Source organism: Suricata suricatta, chromosome 10 (assembly GCF_006229205.1).
Source record: "Suricata suricatta isolate VVHF042 chromosome 10, meerkat_22Aug2017_6uvM2_HiC, whole genome shotgun sequence".
In the NCBI taxonomy this organism is placed as follows: Eukaryota; Metazoa; Chordata; class Mammalia; order Carnivora; family Herpestidae; genus Suricata; species Suricata suricatta.
This window is the reverse complement of record NC_043709.1, coordinates 23,880,443-23,901,558: the sequence shown is the minus strand read 5'-3', so window position 1 is coordinate 23,901,558 and position 21,116 is coordinate 23,880,443. Positions and strand designations below refer to the sequence as shown.

The following is a 21,116-nucleotide window of genomic DNA, read 5'->3' as shown; positions in this document are numbered from 1 at the left end:
AAACGAAAACATTTTATTACAACATGAGCTGAAGTTTTTCTATTTTCTTGTGACTTCAGTTTAAAAAAGAAAAATGTCTGAAATCAGCATGGGTAGGTCCTCAATCCACTTTTAAATCTTTCCCCACCAGCATGGCAGTCACGGGGTGCATACTGGGTCTGTGCTCCTGGTAGGTACGGACCGCTTGATCACGGTATTTGTCAAAGGCAGCAAGGTCCCTGTGGGGGTGGGAAAAAAGGAAGAACATTGGATAATGACTTATTTTGGCATGTAATATTTTATTTGGCGAGTATAATTTTATTATTCTTGTGAAAATAATGAAACAATTAATTATGAGTATCTACGTCATGATTATATACTTTTCAGAATTCCTGCCAAATCCAGTCAAAATAACTTCATTAAGATATTCTTAAATTCTATCTTGTAGCCAAGAGAGCCAGCTTTTCCCCTCTCCCACGCACTGCTTTATTGCAGGTCAAGCAACCTATTATTTCACCTCACTGCGACATTTGAATCAAAACGGTTTGGCTTTATCTGTTCATTTCTTAGTGTATTTAAAGAACTTCAGACTCTTTCTCCTGTCTGTGCCTTGGTCCACCAATTATCTCCTACTTGCTTTTAAAGACCATTCTGTGCATATAAGATTGCTTTATTTCTTTTTTTTTTTAATTTTTTTTATGTCTTTATTTTGAGAGAGAGAGAGAGACAGAGAGTGAGCTGGGGAGGGGCAGAGAGAGAGAGAGACATCTGAAGCAGGTTCCAGGCCCCGAGCTGTCAGCACCGAGCCCGGCGCAGGGCTCAAACCCACAGCCTGTGAGATCATGACCTGAACCAAAGTCAGACACCCAACCGATTGAGCCACCCAGGCGCCCCAAGATTGCTTCTATTTATTTCTTTTTCATTGTGGTCTAAACCTATCTGGCCCGTAACAGGTAACTGATACATAATGTTTTTTTTTTTTTTGAAACATAATGTTTCTAAAAAAGCTAATCCAATTATCTCAAATTCTAAATATTGAGTATTCATTCGTATTCCAAAATTATACCTATAATCTTTAACAAATTTAAAAATTAAATTATTTTTAGACAGCATTTTACAAAGTACTTTAGCAACAGGAAAAACATTTACGATGTTTCTTCCTCATCCCTGATCTAAATTCACAGTACCCTTCAAATGGGTTCTTACTTGAATAAGGGCCGTGTAAACTTCATTCGTCCTTGCTCAGTTGCCATTTTTAGAGCCAAAGGGACTGCTTCCTCCCATTTCGACTGAATGCAGAGCCGTAACCATCTGAAAGGAAGATTTTTAGGGGGCGTGGGGTAGGAAATGAGGAGGGAGGGGCGGGATATAGAGACACATCTGAAGATTACTTTCGTAGTGATGAGTAATCCCATTATAATTCTACTGTACACCACTAATATTATGTCTTAATTCTGAGAATCTCAAATCCTTTTATATACGATTCAATAACTGGAGAAGAGAAGGAAGAGTTTGTTCTTGAAAAAGACCGGAGATTTTAAAAGGTTAGATTATATCGGTGCTCTTGTACTTTATCTGTGCAGTTTCTGAAGGAAATTAATTTTTGGTTTAAGACACACTACAAATCAGAATTAAGAAAGATTAGCCACATGACAGAATTAGAGATTTCCAACTATTCCCTTATCAGAGTCAATTTGGCTAGCTGTGGAAGAACACCTATTTACCTCTGGATTCCTAATTCTCCTTTTTGTTTTAGGGCCAAGAGAAGTTTAGAAGAAATCCTAATAAAAAGATTAATACTCTTATCTTAGAGATATTGCAACTACTCCTTAAAGACCACTATAATTATTTATACAAGTGCAGAAGGTTTCATAAAGATTTCATAAAACTCATGTATGTCTCCGACTCTGCTTTCCCTTTCTCCACCTTTTAAACTAGTTTCTACTTTCTTCCACAAAGACAAGTTCAAATGATGTACCTGAATCGTATTTCAGAATTGTTAACAGCATTCAAGTTGTACACCTCTTGCATTCGCTTTATATGCCCCAATGGAAGAGGTGCCTAAGAGCAAAATAAAGAAGGATGACAGATCATTTCAACAGGATTCCTTGGAAGAAAGGAGCTGGAGGGAAAATCTGAGCCAGATTAAAATCCCAAGTATTTTCGAATATAGAAATAAGTTAGATAAAATTAAAAAAACAAATGCACACTAAAATAAATTTTGTGCCAACTTATTCTGGATAAGGATGTTCTACTAGGAGCGAAGGGATAATTCAATTTGTGAGGTACATAGATTATTAAATGAGAATTTCTCTCCTCAGACTTTTTGGTATATATAAATCCTAATTTTCTAACTCCTTCCAGAGTCTTTCAAGTTCTTCCTTATACTTAACCTATCTTAAATTTATCCCATTCTCGGTATGAAACCTACAGTTCCTTAATTGTTTCTTCATAGTTTGATTACCTTGAGCTTTATCTTTGCATATTTCCTCTGAAATCCCTTTTAAATTATCTACATCGCTACAAAATAGCAGTTTTTAAACTTTTATATTACAAGTCTTTTGAGAACCTGATGAGTTATATGGACCCTTTCCTTAGGAAAAAGAGATACATTTACCATATAAACACAAATGTCTGTATACAATTTCAGGGGGTTCATAAACCTCTTGTGTCCGGCTTAACTTTAAGCTAAAACGAGGAGCGAGTCTGGTGAGGAAAGAAGGACTGAGTTCAGTTTGGACAAGCAGGGAGGCTCAGGTGCTGCTAGGTGGGTGGTGACTCTCCCCTCCTGTCACGACTCGTCTTACAAACCCACCCCACGCTTGCTCCGGAAGCATCTCTGCCCTGAGTGCCAGACCCTTCTCAAGTCATTTGGTCTCAGCTAACCTTCAAGTCCGCCCTGGTAGGTCCACTGGTTCAGGTCATCTCCTAGACCGCCAATCTTCCCCCATTTTCGCCATGCCTATTCCGGAAACATCCCTCTCCCTGGCCCCTGGCCCCAGGCCCCAGGCAATGCTGCAGACATTTATGAAAAAAGGTGACCTGATGTCCTAAAAATTGGTTCTTGCCAAGCCCATTGCCTAAAATCCTATTCCCCCTTTTGTGTGGATTCCACAGGACACTGTCCAGTCTTCTCTATCCCTCTCAAGGTCCGCAGGCCCAAGAGCGCTTTTAATTACGAGTGAAGACCCAGTCGTTTCCTCCCTTTCAAAATGCAGCCTCCTCTTTGTTTCACATATTCTTTTAATTACCTCGGCTTGAAACCTTAAAATCTGCTTGGACGCATTCCTGTTAACCGCCAAGTCCAGCCAGGAACAAACCCATGCCTTTTACCCTTCACCCCTGCTCCCTCCTTTCCTATGAGGGTCCCCTGCATGTCCTGTGAGTCACCACCTGTGCTCCTCATGTTATCCACCAGCAGACTCGTTTTATAATCCACCCTTTCCTGTTAAAAAAGTTAGATCCCTTACTACCTACAAAATCTGATTCTTAGCATTCAAGATTCATCACATCCTACCAGGCTTTCTAGAATGATCTTCATTAATTTCTGCAGCACAGTGGCTTGCTACTCCCTTGGACTTGGATTTCCACCTCTGCGTTATAATGCTGCTGTGCTCAAAGCTATCTCCACCCCCACAAAACCTTTCCTTGAAAAATGCCAGTTGGAAGGGAGTCCTTTACTGATTAAGTTTTTCTCAAATGATCCCTGAAATATGCCTCCTTTAAATGCCAAATTTTGTATGTGTGACCTTTCCTACCAGATTAGAAGTTTTGTGGACATGGCTTGTTTTTCTTGCACATTTTCATATTTACAGTAACACTAAACATAATAAGCATTCAACAAATGTCTTTAAACAAACAAATGAATGTTATAATTTTTTCCCATTGGTTTTCACATTAACATTTTTTTCCAAGTTGGGTTTGACATAAATGCTGTGTTTTTATTATGCCCATTGTAATTTCTCATGTTTTGAGCTAGTACTTACTTTCTGGAGCATCTGTGCTAAAAATTCGTTCAACTGATGACTCGAGAGATCCTTCAGGTCTGCTGTGGTGAATGAATTTAAATCATCTTCTTTGGCCTAAAACAAAATGTTTCCTGGTTATTTTGTACAGAATGTACAATTTAATATTTATTGGTTTATCTGACATAAAAGTAAAAATTAAGAAAAAGAAATACAAGGATGTAGAAGATGGTAAAAAATAAATTTACGCCTTAGCTACTTTCATAATTTTGAGGTGCTGTTACTCTAACTTAAAGAGCTAACATGACTCCTAAAATTTATATTACTTAAGAAAAATTAGACTATTAATAGTCAGACACTTTTACATCTTTTGTACCATTCAAAGTATACAGATTTTCAAAGTAAAGAAACATTACAAAGAACGTGTCAACTAATTTACAGGCCAATTTAAAAATTTGGGTAAAGGATCAAATTGCATATTCTTTTAAATATTACACTAATGAATTGATAAGGCCACAAACTGATGTTTCCCTCCAATCCTGCACATTCTGTTTTCCCTACTTAATCTTGGAAATCATCTAAGAAAAAGAAAAATGGGTCTGTACTTTTCAATTTAGGATTCATTGCCAAAAATCTTTGAAGATATAATTAAGAAACATTATAAAGATTACCAAAGTAATTATTTTAAAAAATCTTTAAGTAGTTTTAAATTCTTTTCAACTAGGGTTTCTTTTATTATTATTATTATTATTATTATTATTATTATTATTTTAATTCTAGTATAGTCAACCTACAGTGCTATATTAGTTTCAGGGCTACAATACAGTGATTCAACAATTCCATATATTACTCAGTGCTCATCATGACAAATGGACTCCTTGGTTCCCCATTCCCCTACCCAGTTACTCTCTCTGGTAACCATCAGTTTGTTCTCTATAGTTAAGAGTCTGTTTCTTGGTTTGTTTCCCTCTTTTTTCCTTTGTTCATTTGTTTTGTTTCTTGTATTCCACATTGAGTGAAATCATATGGTATGTGTCTTTCTCTGATGAACTGATTTCACTTAGCATTATATTCTCTAGCTCCATCATGTCACTGCAAATGGAAAGACTTCATTCTTTTGTTTTTTATGGCTGAATAATATTTCTGTGTGTATGTGTGTGTTACGTACGCTACATCGTCTTTATCCATTGATCTACTGATGAACACTTGGGCTGCTTCCATAATTTGGCTATTGTAAATATTGCTGCTGTAAACACAGGGGTGCATGCATCCCTTAGAATTAGTGTTTTTGTACTTGTTGGGTAAATACCCAATAATGTGATTACTGGATCATAGGGTATTTCTATTTTTAACTTTTTGAGGAACCTCCATACTATCTTCCACATAAACTAGGGCCCTTTTCACTTTAAAAGAAACATATGCAATGTTTAAAAAAATCAGATAGGACCGAATGAAAAATTCCTTTGTTTTTGTCCCATCTCCAAGTCCCACTCCCCAGTAACCAATATGAATAGTTCCTTGTATATCCTTCCAGGAAATTTAATGTATAAATATATCCTTGAAAAGAAACATTATTTTATACCTTCCTCCCTGTTCAGAACCTCCTTTACTATCTCTCTTTGGAACCTCACTGTGGTTATCAAAACTTAGAGATCTCATGCTCTGCTCAAAAACATGCAAATTTAAAATATTTATTAAGGATATATCATAAGTGGTAAAAACATTAAAGGCAATGGGACGCTAAGTCAAAATTCAAAGTAATGGTTATGTTGCTGGGAAGGAAATGTGGGTAGAGACGGGGAGGAGATGGGGAGGGATGGTCCGAAAGCACCACTGAGGTTTTCCTTCTTATGTTAGTGGTGGGTACACCTTTTTACACCTTCTGATAGGTGATATCCATTTTTTCTTTTGCATTTATTTAATACTTATGAAAAACAACCGAGCAATAAAACAAGGCAAAGAGAGAACTAGTGATTGCCATGTCCTCAGTCTGTCTTGGACATGGCCCCCTCCTATTGATAGTCAACTATTTACAATCATCACGTTGGCTGCTGAGCCTAAAGGAATATCTAAGCAGAAATCAGGAGCAGGAGCAGTATTACTCAGTGGGCTGGGATACATTTTTCAAATGAACACAGAGGTCCTGGGGTGCCTGGGTGGCTCAGTCAGTTAAGCAACCAACTGCATCTCAGGTTATGATCTTGCAGTCCGTGAGTTCAAGCCCCACGATGGGCTCTATGCTGACAGAGTCTGGAACCTGCTTTGAGTTCTGTGTCTCCCTCTCTGCCTCTCTCTCTTTCTCTCTCTCTCAAAAAATAAATAAACATTAAAAAAAAAGAGAGCTTCTAATACAACACATTGTTGTCAAAGACCCATCCAAAGCATGGCTCTCTCATGCTTTTTTCCATGACAAGTCTGTGAACTACACAAAACATAAATTTAAGACACAGATGATCTGTGGCAAGATGTGTCACCAGATTTCCCTCTCTGCATTGGAATAAGTAGACCTTTCTAAATTACTTAGCGCACATAATTAAAACACTTGTCTAATCATAACTCACCGCCTCTGGTCCCTCTTGTTACAACACTGAAAGCAGGAAGCTCACTACTCCAGGCAGAGCACTGATAGCGGACGTGCATATGTGCACAACGACCCTGCTCGGTAAGGAGCTGCCTAGATGCTTTCTACCCCCTCAAAAAAATCGCAAACTAGATCTCAAGAGTTAGTGATGCTCTAACTTTGCCATGATGTTTTCAGAATCTTCAGAAAAATGTTTATATTTTATTTTACATTATAGTATCTCTTCCCTTGGTTTAAGTTTATTTGTTTATATATTTATTTGAGAGAGAGAGAGGGAGAGAGTGAGCACATGCTCACAAGTGGGGGAGGAGGAGAGAGAAAGGGACAGAGAGGATCCCAAGCAGGTTCTAACTATCAGTGCTGAGCCCCATGCAGGGCTCGATCTCATAATTGTGAGATCATGACCCGAGCTGAAATCAAGAGTCCGTCACTTAGCAACTGAGCCACTGAGGTGCCCCTTCCCTTGGTTTCTTGTTCTATTTTTCTGATCTGCCTTACTCCTGATTTGTTTTTCTTCCTTCTTCTGGCTCTAAGAGGATTGAACTTTCCATTCCTCTTTCTTATTCTCTATATTTAATGTTCTCAAGGTCTTCACTAGCTATTTAAAATTAAACCTCAAAAATGTTTCAAATCTTATATTTCCTCTAGTTCAAATCCCACAGTCTTTTGGTCTGAAATACCATCTTATCTGACCTACTAGCTGGCTTTCTTACTAACTCTAACTTTTCCAGCTTAATCAATCCTATATGTTACACAGCTTGATTAACAGTCCTAATAAGCAACTCTGATCATTTCGTTTGCAATCCAAAACCCTTTAAGGATCCCCTGCTGTTTACAGATCCTGTTTTACATTACTTACTTTGACAATCAAGATTCTCTGTAATAGGAAATGAATTTATCTCCCTAACCTTGTTTCCCCTCTAGTAATTCACGTATTTATCCAACAGTGAATAAATGCAGATGGCGCTGGGGATATAGAGATGAATAAAAAACAATTTCTGCTCTTAAGGAGCTTATGGCCTGGTAAAAGAAGCAGATACAAACAATACAGTAATGCCAAATACAAATACAGTAAAAGCTTTTTAAAAATGAGCTTCATTATCTACTCAAAGTCACGCCTACTGTACCTCTAAACATTTCATTAAATCCAATTATACAGCAAACACTCCCAAAATAAACTTAGATTGTATTGCAGTTTCACTTAACAGTATATAAAATGCTGTGTTGTGACATAGATAAGCTGCTGTATTACAATTGCCACTTCAGATAGCTGTGAAATTAGGTGATTAACTAGTTGGTACCTAACCTTCTAATTTCTGTATAAGTCTAATTACATGAAATAGAAGTGGGGGTTTTTATTTTTTACTTTGCTTTTCTGTTTGGAGTATCATTGAAACTACTGTATTGTAAATGACGGAAAATAACTGCATATGTTAAAAAAATAAATTGTATAAAAAATAAAATAAAATAAAATAAAATAAAAATAAATGAGCTTCACTGGGGCAGTGGGTGGCTCAGTTGGTTGAGCGTCTGACTTCGGCTTGTCGTTTCTGAGTTCAAGCCCTACTGTTGTCTGCACAGAGCCTGCTTCAGATCCTGTCCCCTCCTCTCTCTGCACCTCCCCTTCTCATGCTCGCTCTCTCTCAAAATCCAACAAAAGATGAGCTCCACTAAAACCACTCATTAGATGAACTGATACTCTCTGTCCTCTGTGTAATGAGTGGCCTCGTGACCAGGGTGCACCCTATGCTCTGAGTAGGTGGGTCACCCCTTCAGTGCCTGTGCTTTTCTTCTCCCACCTGTTGATTTATGTGTTAACTACATAAATTTGTTTCCAAATGTGTTTATGTCCATTGTAGACGTAATCAGGAGATCTTGTTAAATAATAGGTATACTGATGAAAGAGGAGTGCCAAAAGAAAAAGAAATTTCTATAAATATTAAGTTTATTACTCTGGACAAACTAAGTCAACTTTAACTTAAAAATTGCTGCACAAAAAATGTTGCTATAGAGTTTGTAGACAAGATCTTTGTAAACAGATGAATAACAACAGAAAAATCTAGAAGGACCTACCAATTGCTTTGCAAGTGTATTTAAATTCTACTTCCACTTTAAAAGAAACTAAAATTGGGGCATCTGGGTGGCTGTGTTGTATTAAGTGTCTGACTTAAGCTCAGGTCATGGTCTCACGGTTCATGAGTTCAAGCCCTGTGTTGGGCTGTGTGTTGACAGCTCAGAGCCTGGAGCCTGCTTCAGATTCTGTGTCTTCCTCTCTCTCTCTGCCCCTCCCCTACTCATGCTCTGTCTCTCTCAAATATAAATAAACATTAAAAAATAATTAAAAAAAACAAAAGAAACTAAAATTGGAAGTTACAGGTGCTTCATGAATTTAGTTTATGCAACTGATATACAGCTTTGGCCCCATAGTAAAAATCTGAGTAATTCATGTTTTAAAATAAAACGTTTCCTTATGATTAGTTTTTATGACACCATGCTTTAGCCAATTTTTTCAATTAACTGGTTCATTGAACTGGCTAACTGATTTGTTCCAATCTGATAAGAGGACTTTAATGATAACACACACACACACACACACACACACACACACACAGAGCTGGCAATGGTGCGATGGGAGACAAGGAAGGAAAGCCTTACTGGGATGGGGAGAGAGCGGGGGAGCAGAGGAAGCAGAGAGAGCAGCATCACAGAAGGCAGGAAGGAATGGAGGAACACTATGGAACTTCATGGAAGCCATTGTGGCTATGGTGCCTTGTCAGAAGGGAAGAGGAGGGTTGGGAGATGATCCAGAAGAATAGGCTCTAAGCTCTAACCAGGCGGAACTCACCTATCCGTGTAGGCTCCATGTTTTGTTGCTGCTTTAAAAAAAATTCTGTTTGGACTTTGTTCGTCCCAGCCAGAATGTTCTCCTCTTCCTCATCCTATCTAGTCCTAGCTGACACCGCATCTAGTCCTAGCTGACACCGCATCTAGTCCTAGGTGACACCGCATCTAGTCCTAGGTGATACCGCATCTAGTCCTAGGTGACACCGCATCTAGTCCTAGGTGACACCGCATCTAGTCCTAGGTGACACCGCATCTTGTTCTAGGTGACACCGTATCTAGTCCTAGCTGACACCGTATCTAGTCTTAGCTGACACCGTATCTAGTCCTAGCTGAAATACCTTCTTCTGGACAAAGCTCTCCTCCATGCTGCAGCCAACCTCAAACCACTCCCCCCCAGGTGGAAGTATTGGCTCTTTCTGGTGACCTCTTGTTACTTCCTTTGTTTCTGTGCATGTGCAAGTAGTTGGGGGGCGTGGGGGACAGGGAGAGAGAGAAAGAGAGAATCTTATGCAATCTCTACGCTCAGTGGAGCCTGACACAGGGCTCGATCCCACAACCCTGGGATCATGACATGAGCCAAAATCAGGAGTCAGAGGTTTACATAATGAGCCACCCAGGCACGCCTATATCTTTTTCATGCTGCTCATCACTTACTGCTTAGCATCAGTTACTTATAACTAAACTTTAGAAACAAGTATCAAAAAGCAACATCTAAACTTGTTGCAGATAACAGGATGAAGGGTAGTAAAAATACACTACCCCCAAATAGGCTACTTTAGCATATTGGTTATTTGAGCCCTAGGCTCTTGAAAAACAGGAAAGGCAAGGAGAGGTTTTCTCTGCACTACACTCATCTGCCTGAAGACAGACCTTCCAGAAGGAACTCAACCGTCACAGGTTCCCTCCCCTGGGAGTTTCATCAATCAGGCAAGACTGACTCCTATCACAGGAAAGGAAACTAAAAGTTGACACCACAGCCAGACAATCTTTGTCACAAAACTGTCATACGTTCCATCTAATCTCCTAAGGACCATTTATCTTTCCTAAAAATCATTTATTTCCCCCTAAACCGCCTTCCCTTTCCCCACTGAAATGGTGTTTAGTCCTGAATGAGGCACGTCTGAGCTCGTCGTTTTTCCATGGGTCTCTCCCATGTATGCATGAGATATACATGTTAATGAACTTGTTTTTCTCTTGGTAATCTGCTTTTTATTTCAGGAGTCTCAGCTAAGAACTCAGAGGGCAGAGGGAAAATTACTTTTCTTCTCCTACAGGATTGCTCCTACATTTTCTGTTATTGTTCACTAAGGTGCTGTTCAGGGTACATCTTCGCCCGGGTCTCTCTGAGAGTTCTGACTCAGGGTATACACAGAGAGGTCCTTTACGAGGCTCCAGAGACATGAACTGTGCCTCTGACAACAGCGCAAACATGCCTCAGTTCTTCCCTAACAGTTGGCACTAGCACTTATCTAAGATCAGTTTAGATCCACCTGGTATGGTAAGGGCGATATTTGAAGCAATATCTTACAAATAATTTATGAGGAAAAAAAGAAAAAGAAAATGCAAATATTTTTGCATACCTTTTTTATGGCTTGAAAAGGAGCAAGAGTAATGAGAACTAAAACCAACCATCTATTTGCTCCCAACCTAACTTTACACACTGAGGGCTCGTATTACTTTGGGTGATAGTGATACCTGACTTATTTTCTGTTGCTATTTAAGATTTTATTTATGTAAGTAATCTCTATACCCAACATGGGGCTCAAACTCACAACCCCGAGATCAAAGATCACACACTCCACTGACTGAGCCAGCCAGGGGTCCCCAGACTTGATTCATGAATAACCTTTCCAAATACATTAGTTTATAAGTAAAGTCCCTACCTACCTCCATCCCTGCCACCCTGATGAGTCGAGACATATTTGTATAATTCAAAAAGGAACCCAAAACCACACATCAGTACTCACCGTTATCCACCGTTGACTTAAGGCAATGCAAGCATTTGTCAGAGTCATATCATAGCTGCAAAGATGAAAAAATACTGGAGATGAAGTTTCATAAAGATGTACATGCTTTTCCATAAAGGCAATGCTGAAGTTAAGGAACATACTTAACTTTCAAAGTTCTTTTTAAATAAAGATCAGGAACTCCAGAGTGATGGAAATAGGAAATCTCCTACCTGACTTAAACATTCTGGCATCAACCAAGAACCTGGAAATCCACGTGGATACCAAATCACTGAAGCCCATGACTATCCTTCAGAGACAACGCCCCAACATCTCCGCAAAGACAGATGCGTCAGTAGCGTGTTGCCGAAGGAGCTGGGACTCAGCGGGGCAGATCTAGTGTTTGCCTGGCAGCAGGTGTAGTTCTAGGTGCTTGTGACAACGTGACAACACGCTGTGACAACACGCTGCTTTCCTGGATCTTACATTCTGTTCCAACTGTCTAATCATTCCACAAATCCGCGAGCGCCTATGTGACAGGCACTGTTCTAGACACTGGGGAAATAATGGTGTCCCAGGAGACCCTTGGGAGACTCTGAAACCATGTGATGATTTTATTTCTTCCCAGAAGAAAGTGGAAATAAACTGATAATTAAGCAAAGCAAACTTCATTAAAATTTGAGTTTTCAACCTAGAAAATAAACCACAGGTTTGGCAGCGATGGAAGAGACTGTATAATGTGTGCAAAATTCTTGCAAAACATCCCTATTTGTCCATAAATCATGCTTGCTTGCTGTGAAATGTTTCTATGAGAGAACAGTAGGGAACCTGCGCCTGAGGGCCTAAATGGAATAGGTTTTGATTAGAAGTTACCACTGAACCTGTTTAGAGAGTTTGTGCCTTAGGGGAGATTTTAAAGGGGGTGAAAGCAGCCAGCTCCTTTGAAGCAGCTGCCAGTTAATCTTCATGAAGGAGTCAAGGTGTGGACAGCGAGGAAACCCTCCTTTGTCCCCAAGACCAAACGGGATCAGAGGCAGTAAACTGCTCAGGCAGTAAATCCCCTTCAGCTAGAATATTTCTTAGCACTGATTTCATAAGGAACCAACAGGACAGTACAAAACCTCTGCTTATCTCTTTCTTGTGCCCTGAAACTTCCTTCTCATTGTCACGAAAAGAACCACGTAAGGATTAGCCCAGGAGGAGGAGCAGTCCTTACTTTATGGCAAGGTCCTAAGAACATTAGTGAGCAAAACCAGATAGGAGCCTTGCTCTCATGCTGCTTCTGTGTAGTGAAGGAGAAAGACTTTGGTAATCACACAAATCAATTTAAAATCACTACTGTGGTAACAGCAATGAAGAGGCCATGCACAGCAACAGGAAACCCTATACGGGGACTTGACCTGGTCATAGAGGTCAAGGAATGTTTCTCTGAGCAAGTGGTCCTTGAGCTGAGACTGGAATTTCCTGGGTAAAGATGGTGGTGGAAACAGTAGTTAACAGTAGTTAGCAACCTCACATGACTCATGAAGACCAGAGTTCAGGTCTCTGATTTCAGGAGGGTATTTAGTTTAAAAGGCAGCACACTGGAGTGGCACCTGGAAGGCTCAGTTGGTTAAGTGTCTGACTTTGGCTCAGGTTGTAATCTCATGGTTTGTGGGTTTGAGCCCCATGTCGGGATTTTCTCTGTCCCTCCCCCACTCGTGCACACTCTCTCTAAATAAACAAACTTAAGCAACAACAACAGCATACTGGGGGAGTAAAGACTGCCAGGGTTTGAATCTCAGCTCTTACTACCTACTGCGCAAACTTAGGGAAGACATTTTACCCAGCTAAACCTAATGCGTCTCCTCCAGAAATGGGATGACAACTTGTAACACTGTTGTAACGATTAACATAATACTTATACAAGTTATTCCTCATTACAAAGGTTTTGAGGGAAAGGGAAATATCATACTCTTCTCTGTATCACCAACCTTGAGCTAAAAGGAGGCATTCCATAATTACTTGCAATTCATTGATTTTATATTTATAATATCATGGGAAGGATTCTTTTGACCTCAGGGTTAAGGTTCAAACACCTATGAAGTCTACTCACTAACTAGTTACAGCTTAAGGAAGCCATAAATCTCCCTGGTATCTCAGAGGAGCTTGAGGACTTAGGAGAATGAGAAGGAAAGCGTTAGCAGCTAGGCACTGACTTGGGTTTCACAGGAGGCATTCCAGGAGAGTAGAGCCAGGCATTCCAATCAACTTGATTGAGAATATCAACCTGTAAACAGGAAGAACACCCAGTTTGCTACAGAATAATCTTTTCCATGGGGAAAAGAAATCTAACACAGACTTTTAGGTCCTCATATCTATAATTTTGTCTATACTGACATGTCAAGATAATTTCTAAGTCTCTTTTCTAAAATGATTTTATATGAAACATTAGCATTCTGTTAAATAACAAAATAAGAAAATTAAATATATACAAAAAATACATTTCTGAAACATACTATTGCAGGTCTTTCTGAAATATACACATGAATTCATGTTATTGAGATCACATTTTAAATAGGAAGAAAAAGCAATGAAACGCTGAATCTTAAATTCTAGACCAATACTACTATTAAGTAATTCAAATCAGGCTAACAAATAGCCATTAAATAAAGATACACTGGGCATGAAAAATAAAGTTGTTAAAAGCCAACCTGATCTTTAAAGTGAGAATACAGGAAATCCTTCCAGTCATCAGTGGTTATGCTCTTATAGGAAAACTTCTTAACATAAGCTTTTAGAAATCCTAGGAAAACCTCTAAGAGTTAAAACAAGAAAAAGAAAAGTTGGTTAATGGAAAGGTAACTACTTAATATTCTGAGGGGTCCTTAGTGTGGTATCATTAACCATAGAGAACAGAGAACTTTCAGAAAATAGGGGAACCAGTAAGGGTTTCAGTGGTGAAAGAATGTTCAAAAAAGGAGGTAGGACTTAGGCTGGGCCTTGAAGAATCAATGCAATTTGGTGGAAGGGAGAAGAGAAATCCTAATTACAAGTAAGAGGAAGATACAATGAAGAAATATAGAAGGAACCCACAACACAAATTCTAAACGCAATGGCCTCGGTGTGACCCGAAAGGGGAGAGTAATTTGGGACAGGCAGAATGCATGTGGGCGAAGAAGGGCCTTCAAAGTCCGTGGGCAAAGGAGAACGCCTCACCGCCCATCAGTAGGGGAAGGTCACATAAACTCAGGCCGTCTGTATCGTGAGCGAGTGTGGTGGCCGTAAAGAACATCAGGATGGATGGGTGTTTGACATGGAAGGACGGCTGTGGAGCACTGCTGAGTTTTAGTCAGTAGCACAGATTTTATGTACATATATGTAAAATACGATCCATGTTCTGTATTAAAATATATTTGTCAGTTTGTTCCTGTATACTTAGAAAAAGGTCTGGAGCCATGCACGCCAACCTGCTCACAGTGGTTACTGGGGAGTGGAGAGGGTCTGAGGGACTCTTACTTGTGACTCTTACAAACTTCTGTACCACATGATTTTTTTTACCCACAGTTTTCCTAATTTTTAAAATACTGATGTGTTTTCTTTAAAGACAAGCAACACAATTTGGCTTAACCAACTGAGCCACCCAGGTGCCCCTAGCAACACAATTTGGAATTCAGCAGCAGTGATTCAAGGGTTTAAATGGAGAGGCCACATTATAAAATGATACATATTTTCTTCAGCAGCTACGGACAGAATGAGCTGGAAGAATAAAATGAAGCAGTTAAAAATTCTTAGTGTTCACATTGCTCTCAAAAAAAAAAAATCAGAAAATGCCAACTACTTGCCTGGGCCCCCAAGAAGTTGCTCAAGGTAAAAGAGTAAAGCAAAGCCCTTCTCATAGGGAACTGAAGAATATGCCACATCAGGGTCCACGTTCGTCAGATCGACCACAAGCTTGGTGTAAGGATGTGTATCTCCAAAAGTCTTTATCTGCAAGGCGCAGAATTAGAGGAATGTTAAACACGAAGACTGGTTACTACCAAGCAAGCCCAGAGGCATCACTTTAGGATAGACTAGAACTTAAACTGAGAGGCTAGAAATTGTAGGGCATGTGAGCATAAATTTTTGGAAGTCTATTAATGGAATGGCTACTTGTGTCATGTTCCATAATATTTCCTGCCCCAAAGTAGGTTTTATATAAAAAAAACTAGAGAAACGTTTCAATTCCTGCTCAGCAAATCCAGCCTTCAGGAGGGAGCACTCAAAAATGACATAAGTATATACCAAATAAATTCAAACTAAGTAACTGACTTACATTAATTATAAAGACCCAGTGAGGTCCTGCTGGTCACGAACATGACCTTTCACAGCATAATGACTCGCACGTATCAATAGACTATTATCCCAGGATCTGGTCGATTTTCCACACCTGTAAAAATGGCTTTCTCATCGCTACCTCGTAAAGCTAGTTTACAAGCCACGCTGAAGGCCTGCACGGCCCTGGACGAGCGCTCTTCACAGCATGACTCACTTACCGAATTCTGCAGCTCTCCCCATCCTCCCAGAGCATGAAAATGCCTGAACTTTTCACCAAACAGTCGTCCACAAATGTGGCGTTCCAAGTACACAGTATGTCCTTCGTTTAACCTGAAAAACATTTTTTGGTTGCAAATAAAAAGCAGTGACACAGCTGAAAGGAAAGAGCATTTCAATGAACAAGATCGTTCCCTTTGGCTTTCCCACCGAGTAAAGCGTTGTAAAGCACAGACACTGCAGTCAAAGCAGATTGCCTGTGTGGGTATTCCGCATTCCGTTCAGAACAATGGGAAGCCGGGCCCAGCAGATAGATGGCGAGGGGAAAATCAAGCCACGGTTCTTGTTTGACATGCCCGCCCGTGTATTAAAATGTGACCATACCGGGAACTAAATAACAAGCACAAGCTGAGTCCCCTGCTCTCCCTAACATTGTGACAAGGGTTGCAGAATTTTTTTAAAACTGTCTATCAGACATGATAATAAAGAAAAACAAGATGTTTCCACAAAATAATTCAGAGTGCCAGGAGGTAAGGAAAGAAGTTAATAACAAGGACCAGTAAAGAAATAATAATAATAGGGGCGCCTGAGTGGCTCAGTCGGTTAAGTGTCTGACTCTTGGTTTTGGCTTAGATCTTGACCTCACGATTTCTTTTTCTTTTTTTTTTAAAAACTTTTTTTTTAATAGTTTATTTTCAAATTGTTTTCCATATAACACCTAGTGCTTCTCCCCACAAGTGGCCCCCACCATGACCATCACCCTCTTCCCTCCCTCCCCCTCCCCCTTCAGTCCATGGTTCATTTTCAGTATTCAGTAGTCTTTCATGATTTGTGTCCCTCACTCTCCCCAGCTCTCTTTCCCCCTTCCTCTCCCTATGGTCCTTCGTTAGGTTTCTCTCATTAGACCTATGAGTGCAAACATATGGTATCTATCCTTCTCTGTCTGACTTATTTCGCTTAGCATGACACCCTCAAGGTCCATCTACTTTCCTACAAATGGCCATATTTCATTCTTCCTCATTGCCATGTAGTACTCCATTGTGTATATAAACCACATCTTCTTGATCCATTCATCAGGTGCTGGACATTTAGGCTCTTCCCATGATTTGGCTATTGTTGACAGTGCTGCTAAGAACATTGGGGTACATGTGCTCCTATACATCAGCACTCCTGTATCCCTTGGGTAAATCCCTAGCAGGGCTATTGCTGGTTGACCTCACAGTTTCTAAGTTCAAGGCTTGTGTCAGGCTCTGCGCTGACAGTATGGAGTCTGCTTGGGATTCTCTCCTCCCCCCCCCACCCCCCCACCCCAGCCCCAGCACCTTTCTCTCTCAAAATAAATAAACTTAAAAAAAAAAAGAATAATAAAAAAAAAACTTACCAAAAGTGGTCCCAAGTTTTGTTGGTCACTAGATTCCCTGTCCAACTATGAGATATTTCATGTGCAATAACCTAAAATGGAAATGATTCGTGGTAAATACTGGAAGGGATTAGTAATGAAATTGATCACTTTAATCTAAACTCCATAAGGAAGCACTCTAAGTCTTTTAATTCCACGTTCAACTTTTTTTTTAGATCAGCTGAGATTTCAGGGAGTTGTTTCAGCAAATGAATCATAATTTGGCCAAAGACAAAAGTACAGTTAAAAAAAAATTAGAAACAGGGGTGCCTGGGTGACTCAGTCAGTTAAGCATCTGACTTCGGCTCAAGTCACTTTGGTCATGATCTCACAGTTCATGGCTTTGAGCCCTGTAGAGGGCTCTGTGCTGACAGCTCAGAGCAGAGAACCTGCTTCAGATTCTGTATCTCCCTCTCTCTCTGCCCCTCCCCTGCTTGTGCGCTGTCTCTCCCTCTCTAAAATGAATAAACATTAAAAATAATAAAAAATAAGAATCAAAAAAATATTTAGAAGATATCAAATGGATATATCACTCCATTAAGATGTATTTCATAAACATATGAAGATCAGCCATAAAATGTTATGAAGTCTATTAAATCTAACTGTTAATGTACCAACAATCCCCAAATTATCTTTTATAGCCATACCTTCAGTGTAACAATACAATGGATATTTTAGAAAAATCAGTTGACTTAATCGTTTTTGAGGGTAAGACCATGATAATAAATTTTAACTTACATTGGAGAGTGACTTGTCTCCTGCCTAAAAAAGAAGAAAGTTACCTTAGTATTCAAATTATAGACTATATTTAAAAGACTGTCTACATCAGGATGTGCTGTGGCATTAATAGTCTACTGTATTTCTACTATGGCACTCCAAAAGGTATGTATTGTGAAAATAAAACAAAAATGCTGGACTAAAAAAATAGCGTAATGCTTTCTCTCCCTCATCTCAGGAATTTTTCCAGGACCAGAAGGCCAGTATATTTATCTCTGATTAACTTCTGGGAAACATTTCTCCTACTTCTATTTTTTATATCTGCTCTAATTTCTCTCATGTACATTATTCTTTTCTTATTGCCACAGCATATTTAAGAAAAGTCGGCAGTGATTTAAAGCAGCTTACAAAGGCATGTGAACTATAGCTACATTCTGTAGGTCCACTCCTTCACTATACATGCATGGTCAAGCGAGCTTCTGTTTGTTTTGCTGTACAAGTAACTATACACCAAGTGTAAATGGCCTAATTTCTCCATCTGGATACATCATTCATCAATAGATTATTGTTACACAGCCTTCCCTCCCCCAACATCCCCACACACCTTGGACCTAATATTCTTTTCTCCCTAATGGCCAAATTATTTTATTTTGAAAAATAAGATGATGAAGATAACCATAATAAACAATAAAGTCAGGAAGAAGAGTTATATAAATAAGAAAAATATGCTTTTAAAATACATATTATTAGGAATCTAAGGCTTTTTGTGTTTAGCTTTATGTCTGGGGAGAACTCAGTTTCAAAGGAAGAAATATTTGCACTTACCAGCAGGGTAGGAGTTACAAAAGTGAGGCAAGGATTTTCCATGCCGCCGTAAGGGAAGGACAGTGGCAGGACTAACAGGTCATACTGCCCCCATACGTACGGTCCTCCCAGATCTTCTGCAATTTTAAGCATAGATTCAGTCTGGAAAATTAATGCATATTTATTTTTATGTCTTAGTCACTACAATATTGGATTTCTTAAAAGTGTATGTTGCTTTCTATGAAGATTATGAGTTAATATGCTCATTTTAAATGATACTGACACAAAAAATGTAGCAACTGCAAATTCACATAAAATAAGGTGTATTTGATTCTTTTACTATATTACTTAACACCATAACATTTCATCCTTAAAGCCTTAAATCTATTGGCTACCACGAGTATTAAAAAGGGTAACTATATGACCAACCTCAGAAAATTCATAAGCAGACTTTTCCACCTGCTCTTTCTCAGACCATACCAGTGTTCTTGGGCCAATCCTCCTGCAAAATTAAAAAGCTTAATAAAAGTGAAATTCAAGACAACTGACTTCCCTGGTTCTAGGAAAGAGCTAAAGTATTGTACACAAATCCTTACAGTAGTAGCATGATTTACCGTGTGCTTATGGGGAGGAGGTGAGCTTAAATGGCTGCTGAGAGATTCAAACTGGTTATTGCATATGCACCATAAATATGCAGCTCTAGAAGGAGGCACGGACTAAGCCAAATGGAAAGTGAGACATAAGTGCTCCCAAAGGTTCCTTTATTGGCGCCGGTAAGAAATTTGGGGATCTAGTTTCCTCCCACGACCTCCCAACTATAGAAACCCTGTCATGGCTCAGTCAGAGGTTATTCCAGAACAGGGGCAGATGTAAACTTGGTTATGCATTTGCAGGTTGAACACTCATATAAGAAGAAACAAGTAGAAAAACAAGGAAATCATGTCACATGCTGCAACGTGGCTGAACCTTGAAGATATTATGCCCAATAAAACAAGCCAATTACAAAAGAACAAATATTCTAGGATTCCACTCATGAGGTATCTAAAGTAGTCAAACTCATCGAAACAGAGCAGAATGCTGGTTATCAGAGTCTGGAGGGACATAGAAATGGGAGTTGTTTTCTAAAGGGCATAGAGTTTCAATTTTGCAAAATGAAACAGTTTTGAAAATCTGTTTCACAACAATATGGATATGGGGCACACTACTGACTACTGAGCTGTACATGTATAAACGGTTAAGATAGTAAATTTTGTGGGTTTTTTTAAGCCACCATTTTAAAAAAAGAAGAGCGGTGGCTTGGTGGCTCAGTCAGTTAAACTTCTGACTTCGGCTCAGGTCATGATCTCACGGGCCGTGAGATCAAGTCCCGCGCTGGGCTCTGTGCTGACAGCTTGGAGCCTGGAGCTTGTTTCAGATTCTGTGTCTCCCTCTCTCTCTGACCCTCCCCCCAGTCACACTCTGTCTCTCTCTGCCTGTCTCTCAAAAAACAAACATAAAAACAATTTTTTAAAGGAAGAAACAAATCTAACTATATATATCACTTACATAGGGCTAGAACTCAAAAATATTTTTTTCATCTAAATTTCATTTTAAAAATTTTATGCAACATCAAACCCCAAACAACAAGATTTTGCCTCGGTGTCCTGTCCCAGGAAGGCGGTGGATTCTAGGTTGTTGATTCTCAAACTTTAATGTGCATATGTGCATAATATGCACAGAGATGATCTGGGAAGCTTGCTCGTCTGCAAACTTTGATTTAGTAGGTCTGGGATGGGGCCCAAGAATTTGCGTTTCTAGCCAACTCCCAGGTAATGCCAAAGCTATTGGTTTCTAGACCACACTGAGTAGAAATGGTAACTCAAGTTATCTAACACCTTTAAAGAGATCAGCTGCCCATTTAATTTTCAGTTGCCTAGTAGTTACACTTAAAAAAGCAAAGTAGAAGCAGAGATATTTTACATTCTTTTTTTTTTCATACTAAGTGTTTAGAAATCCAGTGACTATTTCACACTTAAAGCACATCTCAGGCCTATGTGGTTAGCGACTGTTGCACTGGACAGGACACATCTATGCTGCACGGGCTGCAAAGTCAGAGTGCCTGGATCTGGGTCCTGGCTCTGACGTCTCCCAGTGGTGTGACGGAGAGCCAGTTCTTCAAACTCACGGGCATCAGTTTCCTTATTGGTAAAATGGGGAAAAAACCCTCAGATCTACTCCACAGAGATGTGAAGGTCCCCTGCAATAACACACGGGGGCTGGCACGAAAGAAGACCTCGTCGTGGCCAGCCGCTGTCACAGTTACTGTAGTTCTCATTGAGGGAGTGCTTCCTATAGGCCAGGAACTTTACATAGGTCCGTTAATCCTCACA

At 39.6% G+C, this 21,116-nt stretch overlaps 1 protein-coding gene across 1 annotated transcript in view; it reads right to left on the bottom strand.

Annotated features, from left to right (window-relative positions):
* Window positions 1-6: 6 nt before the first annotated feature.
* The window catches only part of LTA4H (leukotriene A4 hydrolase), a 36,386-nt gene continuing 15,276 nt past the window's right edge, over window positions 7-21,116 (bottom strand). The window contains exons 7-19 of the mRNA XM_029954940.1: window positions 19,177-19,249; window positions 18,769-18,909; window positions 17,965-17,988; window positions 17,209-17,279; window positions 15,830-15,941; window positions 15,140-15,284; window positions 14,009-14,112; window positions 13,514-13,584; window positions 11,337-11,391; window positions 3,966-4,061; window positions 1,958-2,040; window positions 1,186-1,290; window positions 7-218 (exon numbers count right to left, since the gene is read on the bottom strand). Coding sequence (XP_029810800.1) covers window positions 101-218; window positions 1,186-1,290; window positions 1,958-2,040; window positions 3,966-4,061; window positions 11,337-11,391; window positions 13,514-13,584; window positions 14,009-14,112; window positions 15,140-15,284; window positions 15,830-15,941; window positions 17,209-17,279; window positions 17,965-17,988; window positions 18,769-18,909; window positions 19,177-19,249 — 1,198 coding nt within the window. The 3' untranslated portion in view covers window positions 7-100. The remainder of the gene's footprint in view (window positions 219-1,185; window positions 1,291-1,957; window positions 2,041-3,965; window positions 4,062-11,336; window positions 11,392-13,513; window positions 13,585-14,008; window positions 14,113-15,139; window positions 15,285-15,829; window positions 15,942-17,208; window positions 17,280-17,964; window positions 17,989-18,768; window positions 18,910-19,176; window positions 19,250-21,116) is intronic.